Here is a 10672-nt window from a genome sequence, read left to right as displayed (position 1 = left end):
GAATTCTCCATCTTGAGTGGACTTCAACTCCCAGAGTTCTCTAGCCAGCATGAGTGGACTTCAACTCCCAGAATTCCTCAGCAAGGATGGCTGGCTGAGGAATTCTGGGAGTTGAAGTCTACTCACGATGGATGGAGAATTCTGGGAGTTGAAGTCCACCCCTCTTAAAGTTGCCAAGGTTGGGAAATATTTATTGCAGTTCAAAAGATATTTAAAGACGTCAGCAGCTAATCATGATTGTATGCTTCCCCCTGATATATGTTTTATCAACAACCGCCACAACGTCACCTGCCTCGCTATTATCCAATCAAAGAGCGAGAAAGTTCCCTTAAAGCCCGCCTCCTATTTAAGATATCTTCACTCCGACCAGAGCGTTTACACGGAAGCTGTCGGTCAAACTCAAGGAAGCCAATCCGAAATCAATTACCCCGCCCACCGCCCGCCTTCCGCCCGTGTTTTGCCCCCAAAGCGATGACGCGTTGTACCTTATCACCTAGTTTACAGAGGGGGCGGGACGAGGTAGAATCGTAGCAACCAATCAAAAGCAGGGCAGGCCCCCCCTTTAAAGCCTGACGTGAGTTCACGTGAACCGAGCGGTGGCCAATCGTCTTCGCAGCCGGCTCGCCCCGCCCCCTCGGCCTCTGTCCCACTCGGGTTCAAGCGGCGGTCCCTCTAAGATGTAAACAAGGCCTCGCGCTCCGACCGTTAAGAGGGTGAGGAGGGTCTCGCGCTCACCGCGCGGGGTGAGGAGGGGGGTGGCAGAAAAAAAGAACAGCCAAAGGAAAAGCGGGAGGCATTTCATTGGCCGACTGATCCCCGAGGAGGGTGGGTGGGCGAGGGGGGTGAACAGCCCGAGGACGCCCTTGCAATAATAATAATAATAAAAAAACAACAACTCCAAGAACCCTTCTGATTGGTGGGCAAAGAAAGGGCAGCCGGGCAGCCAGAGTGTCCCCCTAGTATGGCGCGCTCTGATTGGAGGAGCCTGGCCCGAGGACGTCTCCCATTGGCGGAAAGCTATACTCAGACGGGGGGGACCACGTTCTAACAAGCTGGTTTTCCATTGGGGGGGGCTGTTGAGCTGAGGTGAAAGGTTAGGGAGGGGGGCAGTTTGCCCCTGAGGCGCCTCAGGAATGGGCCTATTTATTTAAAATTGAGAAACAAATGTGGTGGTGGTGGGGGGTCAGAACAGGGCCGCTCCTGAGGTGCCTCCAAGGCGCTAGTCCTCAGTAAGAAAGGGACTATGACAGGCTTGGAGGAAGGCCGCCGTGTCCTCTCTTCCTCCTCCTCTTTCACCACCGTCTTCCTTTCTGAACCCCAGGAGGGGCAGAGTGTGAGCGTTGGGCCAAGCTGGAGAATGCCCTGAGCTATGGGCTCCCGCAGCAGTAGCAACGCTGGCTCGGGGGGCCGGGAGAACCAAGGCAGCTGGTCACGGAGGGACTCGGGCATCCTGCGCAGCGAAGACGAGGACGACGAGGATGTGGATCTGGCCCAGGTACTGGCATATCTACTGCGCAGGTAACTCCACCTCCCCCCGCCCTTTTTTTCCCCCCTCCCACCCACCCAGGTGAAGATCCCGAAAGGAAACTGGACTTGAGGGAAAAAAAAGAAAAAAAAAAAGGAATCGGGTGCAGGTAAGTCCTCGACTTACGACCGCAACGGAGCCACCAAAAATCCAGGCGCTTCAGCGACACGTTTTATGAAGTGCCCTGATCGGATGACGTGGACTCAGCGGCCAAGACGCTGAGCTTGTCGATCGGTTCGGCGGTTCGAATCCCTAGCGCCGCGTGACAGGGTGAGCTCCCGTCACTTGTCCCAGCTTCCTGCCAACCTGGCAGTTCGAAACCCCATTAGAAAAAAAAATGCAAGTAGAAAAATAGGGACCACCTTTGGTAGGAAGGTAAATAGTGTTTCGTGCGGCTTTGGCGTTGAGTCATGCCGGCCGCAGGACCGCGGAGACGTCTTTGGACAGCGCCGGCTCTTCTTCGGCTTTGAAACGGGAGATGAGCACCGCCCCCTAGAGTCGGGAACGACTAGCACAGATGTGCGAGGGGAACTTTTACCGTCACCTTTTACCTGAAGCCAGTTGGTTTATGCAGTACAATGCAATGAGCCAACTGCAGATCTGTACATTGGGGAAACAAAACGGCCACTTCACAACCACATGGTACAGCACAGAAAAATCCCATCAGGGCTAGATTCAGCAGTCCAGCCGTTGAAAAGAGTCGCCCGGTAGGTTAAGTGATTCTGGCTTCCTCGTTGACTTGGCTTGGTCGGAAGGTCGACACCAGGGGATGGCGTGACTCCGGGACGCGACAACCGTCGTACATGTGAGCCGGTCGTCGAGCTTCCTGAGGTATAAATCACGTGACCGCGAGGAGGTTGCAACGGGTTGTGATTATGAGTTGCTTTTTGCAGTGAACGGCCACTAAGTAGACTTGTAAGTCGAGGACTACCTGTACAGAGGCTCCTCGACTTACCACAGTTTGTTTAGTGACCGTTTGAAGTTACAACGGCACTGAAAACTGGGACTTATGGACGTTTTTCACCCTTAACATCCATTGCAGCATCTCCGTGGTCATGTGATTTACATTCGGCAAATGGTTCGGGGTCATGTGATCACTTTTTGCGACCTCCTTGACAAGCAAACTCAATGGGGAAGCCAGATTCCCTTAACAACTGTGTGACTAACTTAACAATCACAGTGATTCGCTTAACAACAGTAGCAAGAAAGGTCATAAGATGGAGCAAAAAGTCATTCCATAAATTCCTCACTTAGCAACATAAATTGATGGCTCAATTGTGGTTGTAAGTTGATGACTGCTTATAGAATAGTATTCTGTATTGGCCAAGCGTGATTGGACACACAAGGAATTTTTCTCTGGTGAAGAAGCTCAGTGTACATACCAAAGGTGCTTATTTTTCAAGAGGCAACTGGACTTTCCAGAAAGTCCAGTTGCCTCTTGAAAAAAATGCATCTTTGGGGCAACCATGACCTAGATGATTGAGAATCTCCATAGACACTCTCAGTATACGTGCAAGCAACAAAGTGTGATAATATCACAATCATAAAATACAGTCGTCATAAATCACAAGATACAAAGTGATAGTCGTCAAATGCGAAATAAAAACAACCTAAATCATAAGATACAAACAAAAAGCACCTTTGAAGTTCTACTCAGGCGGGACAGAGAATTCTGGGAGTTGAAGTCCACACCTCTCAAAGTTGCCAAGGTTGAAGAAATACTGCAATAGAGGAGCAGTTGTGAAACTCTTGAGCATTGTGAAGTGCATTCATTACGTTCACAATGGGGGAATTTACAGCACTTCACACATAGCTCCTTGATGCCACACTGGCACCTGAGCTTATTATACATACCCAGCAAATGCATGGATATTTTTGCTGTAAATTCCCCTATTGGGATTCTTCCAAATGTATTGGACATGTTGGCTGTGGAGCAAGGGCATTGTAATCCAGTAAAAGAGCGCAAAAACTTCTGGGAAGAGATACTTAGGCGTCTTGCAAAGCAATTGCCCACAATAACTGACTCTGTTCCTACAACTGAAGAAACTTCTTGGATGAAAAGTGAAACGTTTTTAATGAAAAAAACCCCCCAAAAAAGTCCAGTTGCCTTTTGGGACAACCATAACCTGGATGGTTGAGAATCTCCATAGACTAGGGGTGTTAAACTCAAGGGCCGCGGGCCAGATGTGGCCCGCGGGGTGCTTAGATCCAGCCCGTGGGGCCAGCCTAGTAACAGCAAAGGACCAGCTCGCGCCCTGTTTTCACTGGCAGAGGGCTGCAGGAGGCTGTCACGGCCGAAAACAAGGTGCGAGGGAGGCGCATGCAACCCATTCCCCCCCCCCCGGCCTCCGTTTTCGCTGGCAGAGGGTTATCAAAACAAACAGACTCCTTACGCACGGTCACTCATGCCCTCGTCACCTCCCTCCTGGACTATTGTAATGCTCTCTACATGGGGCTCCCCTTGAGGAGCACCCGGAGGCTCCAGCTGGCGCAGAGTGCGGCCGCGCGGGTGGTAATGGGAGCGACATGGCGTTCCCATGTAACACCCCTCCTGCGCGAGCTGCACTGCCTCCCGGTGGTCTTCCGTGTGCGCTTCAAGGTTTTGGTTACCACCTTTAGAGCGCTCCATGGCTTAGGACCTGGTTACTTATGGGACCGCCTACCAGCACCAATAGCCTCCCACCGGCCGGTACGCTCTCATAGAGAGGGGCTCCTCCGGGTGCCGTCGGCGAAACAATGTCGACTGGCGGCCCCCAGGGAGAGGGCCTTCTCTGTGGGGGCACGTACTATCTGGAATGAGCTCCCCCCAGAGATACGGAGGATCTGCGCACCTTCCGCCGCGCTCTTAAGACCTTTTTATTCCACCAGGTGGGCCTGGCCTAATCTTTTTCCCCTTTTTCTCTTTTAATACGTAAATTTTAATCTCTTTTTAAATGATTGGGGTGTTTTAAATCTGTCTGGGCCAAATTTGTTTAATTCGGTTTTATTCTGTTTTTTAAATTTATGTATTTTATTGTTTGGCTGTTCACCGCCCTGAGTCCTTCGGGAGTAGGGCGGTATATAAATCAAATAAAGACTAAGACTAAAGACTAAAAACATGAAGGGGGAAATGTTTTCCCTTTTGCATTTGAGCATGCAAGAAGGGACAAGAAAGGAGAAAGAGGAAAGACAAAAGAAGGGAAGATGGGAAGAGAGCAAGGAAGGAAAAATAAGGAAAGAGGGGAAGGAAGAAGAAAGGAGAAGGAAGAGAAGGAAAAAGGGAAGGAAGGAAGGAAGCAAGCAAGCAAGCAAGCAAGCAAGCAAGCAAGCAAGCAAGCAAGGAAGATTATAATGATAAGGAGGAAGGGTCTCAGGGAAGTCCTGTCTTAGCACCTGGCCACCACAGAGGCCCCCAATACGAGTCCCGTGCCATGCGCCCTAGCCACACACCTCTGCCCTGCGAGGTCAAACACTACTTTGATGCGGCCCTCAATGAAATCGAGTTTGATACCTCTGCCATAGACGCTCTCGGATGAGGGTTGTTCTTCCTGATCCTTCACCACAATAGGATGTGTGTAGGGCATCCTTTAAGGGTTCCATTAAAGTCGGTTCCATTGGGTCGTCCTCAATTTGCAACCATTCATTTAGTGACTTAGAAGTTAAGATGGCACTGAAAAATGTGTCTTATCGCCATTTTTTCCCCCACGACTGTTGCAGCATTCCCCCGCGGACACGTAATCAAAATTCAGATGCTTGGCAACTGACTCCTATTTACGACGCTCGCAGTGCCCTGGGTCAGGGGATCGCGTTTTGCGACCGTCTTGACAAGCAAAGTCAATGGGGATGCCAGATTCAGTTAACAAATTGTGTTAATAACTTGAGACCTGTGGTGATTCAGCAGTGATTCATTGAACAACGGTGGCAAGAAAGGTGCTAAAATTGGGCAAGACTCAGTTAACGACTGGCTCGCTTAGCAACAAAAACGTTGGGCTCCATTTTGGTTGAAAATCAAGGATTACCCGCATCAAATATTTTCCACAAGGAACTAAAGGGTGTATTTATTAGTTTTGGCTGAACCCGAGTGAGGATAAAGCACATAAATCATAAAAGGAATCCATGATGGTTACAAGAATCATGACTTAGATTTAATTCTCCTAATTGTTGGATTGGACTCTCGGCAGAAGCCAATTGTGTTTATGCCAGGTTCTGTTATTTGCAGTGGCTACACACCTTTAATCATCATCAATCCCTTAACATCGCTATAATTTCTTGTGAAGGAAGAATTTTTGTTTGTGCCTTTGTATCTACTCTTGCATTCAATTTTGATAGAGCATGCACTTCTAGCTACATTGCACAGGGTAGGAGAAATTTTTAAGCATATAAAGTAGGATTCTGTCAGTACTATTACACTTAAGAAATTTGACCAAAGGATCAAGTACATATGAAAGAGGAAATATAATCATTCCTTGTGGACAGGGTGGCCTGACTAAGAAGAAAGTGTTGTTGTCCGCCAGCAGCCTGTGGAGCTGGCAGCAGAGTCGGACAGTGAGGAAGCTGGGGAGGAACATGGGCCAATCCTGGAGTCTGGGGAAGGCTCGGACGAGGGCTCTGCATCGGAAGCAGAGATGGGGCCAGGGCCATCTGGGAGTTTTGTGCGGATTCCAGAGCCTCCAGAGTCGGACATCAGAGAGGCAGAGGAACAGGGGGAGCCCGTTCCTAGTGCGCGCCTGCGCAGAGCTGCCAGAAGGCAAGAACAGTTAAAACAAAAGGGACGACTCAGGAGTAAGGGTTGGAGATGATTGGTCCCTCCCATAAGGCTTAACAAAGGAGCAAAGGCATGTGGGCCTTTGCAGGAAGCAACGTGGATGGTGTTGGTTTGTACTTTGAAGCTCCGTTTTTGACTCTGTGTTTCCGTGTGGCCTTGCCAAGATAATTGCCAGTTAGGCCTTTGGCAGCGTGTCAAAGAAGATAAAGGTGGGTGTTTACCAGCCTTATCCGAAGGACTGTGGCAGACTTCTGTTGGACTGTTTATAAATGATTCAGCACGTGCTGTGAATGGAAGGAATTCGCAGCCGTTAAAATTTTAAAAAAGGGGGTTTGGGGACTAATTGTGTGCTTTTTACTATATCAGGAAGCCTAGGTCATTTGTGATTGTTTGGTGCTTCCCTAAATTGGTTCCTTTCATGATCTTGGTAGTTGAAAAGATCTCGGGCCAGCCTCCCTGTCTTTTCAACCTGTGATATGCAGGAATCAAAGCAGCTTGATTGATCCTGCAAATCCAAGAATCTTTCCCCATTAATTACCTTTCTGTCAAGAAAACTTTTTGAGCGTTCAATCCCCTGGGCATGAAATTTCTGAGCATGGCTCAAAAGCAGTTTGTCCTACAAGGCACTCAATAAATTAGAATAATTCCCTCTTTCCCAGTTTGCAGTCATGGGTTTATATATCCCTGTAGAAAGTTGGAGATCAGCTTCCATTTTAAGTGCCTGAACTCCATGTGGAGAATAATATCTGTCTTGTAAACTCCTCCTCTCTACCGGAATGTAGACTCCTCTACATTCTGGTAGAGAGACATTCCCTGAGGAGGAGTCCGAAAGCTCAGAAGACTATAACTCTGGTCCCAGTGACCGACCCAGATTGGACTCCTGTCCAGTCTCCGAAAGCTGAATTTGTGCTCTTAAGTCTTCTCCTTGAAGCTGTTCTGACCCTGCCTTAGCAGAAGCAAGAAACAGACTCCTGGTCATGAAAACACCCTCTTTTATTTACTTCTTGTGAATTAATGGCATCCACCCACCGAAAAGTCCAGGCAAGAGTCCTTCAAGGAGTTCACTGCAGTAACAGACCTTATCCGTTCCTTGTGATAATTGCCAAGCCATGAGCCAAAAGGCTGCAAATTAAGTTCTGGCAAGCAGTCCTTGCGGCACGAAACACGATGAGCAAAATCTTCAGAAATACGAACGGTTGTCTCCTACGACCACCACTCCCCTTTCCTTCTCTTTATTCATTCCCCAGGCAGGCAGGGGCCATCCAGCGTCCACGTGTGCTTTGCTTCCCGAGTCGACTCCTTGTCCTCCGTTGCTCTCCTCTCCTAACTGCTCTGCACATACCAAGTGCGTCTGGGACAGGCCCCAGCTGTTCTTCCTCCTCACTCATCTCAGCCTTCAAAGGCAGCTGCCTCTCCGGTGTTTGGGAAATCTTGGACGGCCCTGGCTCTGTCTCTGCATCCGAAGCAGAGCATCCGTCAGAGCCTTCCCCGGACTCCAGCGCTGGCCCAAGTTCTTCCCCAACGTCCTCATCGTCCGAGGCTGCCGCCAGCTCCGTTGGCAGCTGGCGGGCCACAACAGAAGCTTTCAGAACAGCGTTTGCTTCAGATGAAACAGTCCCACGGCTGCTCAGTTAAAACTATTGGAGGAGGAAAGAAAACAGGAAGCGAAAAATGTTGCTCAGTTCCTTTTGTACCAGTGAATGTACTGTAGTTACACCCAAACTGTGGTTTCGAAGGTTTATACTATTGTACGTGGGCAAATAGTTCGTGAAGCAACGGGGTTCGTAATTGCTAATGCTACTCTTTGTCTCCTTCCTGCTTTTCCCTAGGGGACAGTTTCACCTCATGCAGGGAGGGGGAACAGCCAGCGCCCGGGTGTTCCAGGCTGTTTCGGATTCCGACGACGATACTGACAATGCTTGGGAAGGACGTTTAGGAGATCAGTACAAACCCCCAGGTATCGCCAAGGAATCCAGAGTCGTTTTCTTAACGCGGATGATAGCGATGAACAAAAGTTAACAAGGCCCAGGCTTCATATTTGTGGAAAGCTTGCTAGGCCAGATTAGATCTCAGCATTCTGGATGTTGTAATTGCTCGCCTTGCTCTGAAAACTCTTTGACTTTTAGCCTGTCAGGGCTGTTCGTGATCCAAAATTCTGTCGAAGCGCTTAAATTAGACCTCAGGCACAACGCCCAACATTCAGACAATCTCAGACTTAAACTAAACTACGTAGATATCCTTTAAAAAAAAAAAACATCGAAAGTTTGCCTAGGATTATTTTATGCACGGACCCTTTCTCTTTCTCTCTCTCGATCTTCTGCAGTGGATTTGGCACCAGACACCCGGGATCTGGAGCACAACGAGATTAAAACCCGCATCCAGTTAGCAACGGGCCGACTCAGGCCAGGCCGACCCGACCGTAACATCCCAAAGCTCCTGGGACAGGTATCCTGTTTTTTCGCTGTTCTAAAATGCTGGAAACGAATGGGTTCGTTTTGCCTTAAATGCTCAGGGTTGGCAACAAGATGGAAACAATCCCCAAAGTTGTTGTTTTTTTTTTCTTTTTTTCAAGAGGCGATTGGGCTTTCTAGTTTTTGAAGACATTTCGCTTCTCATCCAAGAAGCTTCTTCAGCTCTGACTGGATAGTGGGGGTGGGGGAATGGAAGGATTTATACTCCTCGCAGGCAGCTGGTCATTTGGAAGAGGGGATTAAAGAGGCCATCTAAGTCCAAATTGAACATCCCTTTTTCAACAGAGTGGGAGGGATGCGACATCATCTATTTCCAGCCTACAACACAGGTCCTTTCAACAATTCCAAGAAGGCTCCATACCCATTTGCACCACCCGGGTGACCCTGAGGACACCGATAAACCTCCAGGTGGCCTCAATAGCTGTTCTGCCCCAGCTACGGACACCAAAGAACGCAGCACACACAAAGTCTGTACAAAACTTAATTTACTAAAATAACTCAGTCTTTTTCAAACAAAGGCTGTTAATTAACTTTCTTAACAGCCTACAAGAAACCAAAGATAAAGTAATCACAATCTTACTAAGGTTGGCAGAAAGCCCAGAAGCAATTTGCAGAGAATCCCGACGCGAAGGAGTGTGAACTAAAGTTGTTCCCTGCAAATTGCTTCAGTCGGTGTTCCTCCTTAAATAGGCTAAGGGAGTGGCCAATTAGCCCCAAGCCTTACTCTCGAGGAGACCTCCTCCTGAGGAGCCACTCCTGCCTTTTGGCAGCTCTGTGCGCCCGGGCATCGAGAAGAGGCTCCTCCTCTTCGTCCTCTTCACTTAAGGGAGCTTCTGGAGGTCCTGAAGGCCCTGGCTGAATCCCCGCCTCTGGCACCACATCATCTCCAGCCTCCTCACTGTCTGACTCGAGTGCCAGCTGCACAGGCTGCTGGTGCAGCACCACACCAGCCTCCTCATTGTCGGAATCAGCTACAATCAGCACAGGCCGTTGACAGACCACAACAATAGACCGCTAAAACTGTGATGGCGAACCTATGGCATGTGTGCCCAAGGTGATACGCGAAGCCATGTCGCCTGGCACGCGCGGCCTTGCCTGATGGTCTTCTGGGTTTTCTGGTGTACATGTGTGTCTGAGACGATCAGCTGTCTGTGTGCGTGGCAGTGCCGAAAACCGGTGTGCACATACATGCCGGCCAGCTGATAGTCGGGTACGCATGCACACGAGAACCCGGAAGTTCAGCTTTTCCGGAGCGCGATCCCTTCGCTCGTGCGGCAGTGCTGAAAACAGGCCTCCGCATGCGCGCTGGCCAGCTGATCGCCAGGCACGCATGCGCACTAGAACCCAGAAGTTCGGCTTTTCCAGAGCGCAGCCCTGACGAGTGCACACATACGCACATGACATTTCCACTCGGTGCCGAAAAGGTTGGCCATCACTGCGCTAAAAGAATGCAAATGACCAGCTGCCTGCAAGGAGTATAAATCCTTCCATTCCCCTCACCATCCAGCCAGAGCTGAAGAAGCTTCTTTGGATGAGAAGCAAAACGTCTTCAAAAATAAAACCAGATTGATACTGTTTCTCTTAATTCAAATTAACATTTACATTTATTTTCCAGCCACCTATACCACCTTTCCCATTCCGTGTAAAATTCCGAATCCTCGTTCTCATTTAACATATAAGTTAGCCTACACATTTCAGCGCATTCTAATATTTTACTAATTATCTGTTCTTCTGTTGGGCCTCCTTTCTCTTTCAATTTTTTCGCATACACTAATCTGGCGGCTGTAATGAGGTGTATAATTAAGTATTTCTTCTTCTTCCCATATGCCCTTCTTAGTACTCCCAGGAGATAGATTTCTGGCTCCCAATTGATATTTTCCTCTATTACTCCTTGGATCCATTTTTGTATTGTTCTCCAAAATTTCGTCGCTT

The 10672-nt window shown here is 48.9% G+C and overlaps 1 protein-coding gene across 2 annotated transcripts in view; it reads left to right on the top strand.

Annotated features, from left to right (window-relative positions):
* Positions 1-348: 348 nt before the first annotated feature.
* The window catches only part of DCAF11 (DDB1 and CUL4 associated factor 11), a 31233-nt gene continuing 20909 nt past the window's right edge, over positions 349-10672 (top strand). The window contains exons 1-4 of one of the 2 annotated variants that reach the window (XM_034405433.3): positions 349-713; positions 1322-1495; positions 8099-8226; positions 8593-8714. In XM_034405433.3, coding sequence (XP_034261324.2) covers positions 1479-1495; positions 8099-8226; positions 8593-8714 — 267 coding nt within the window. In that variant the 5' untranslated portion in view covers positions 349-713; positions 1322-1478. Of the gene's footprint in view, positions 714-1321; positions 1519-8098; positions 8227-8592; positions 8715-10672 lie in introns of both variants that reach the window. The other variant, XM_034405432.3, reaches the window with a different exon arrangement.

Source organism: Pantherophis guttatus, chromosome 4 (assembly GCF_059756535.1).
Source record: "Pantherophis guttatus breed Tessera chromosome 4, ASM5975653v1, whole genome shotgun sequence".
Taxonomy (NCBI): domain Eukaryota; kingdom Metazoa; phylum Chordata; class Lepidosauria; order Squamata; family Colubridae; genus Pantherophis; species Pantherophis guttatus.
Note: the sequence above shows the minus strand (reverse complement) of the source record. Positions and strands in the feature narration are given on the sequence as shown.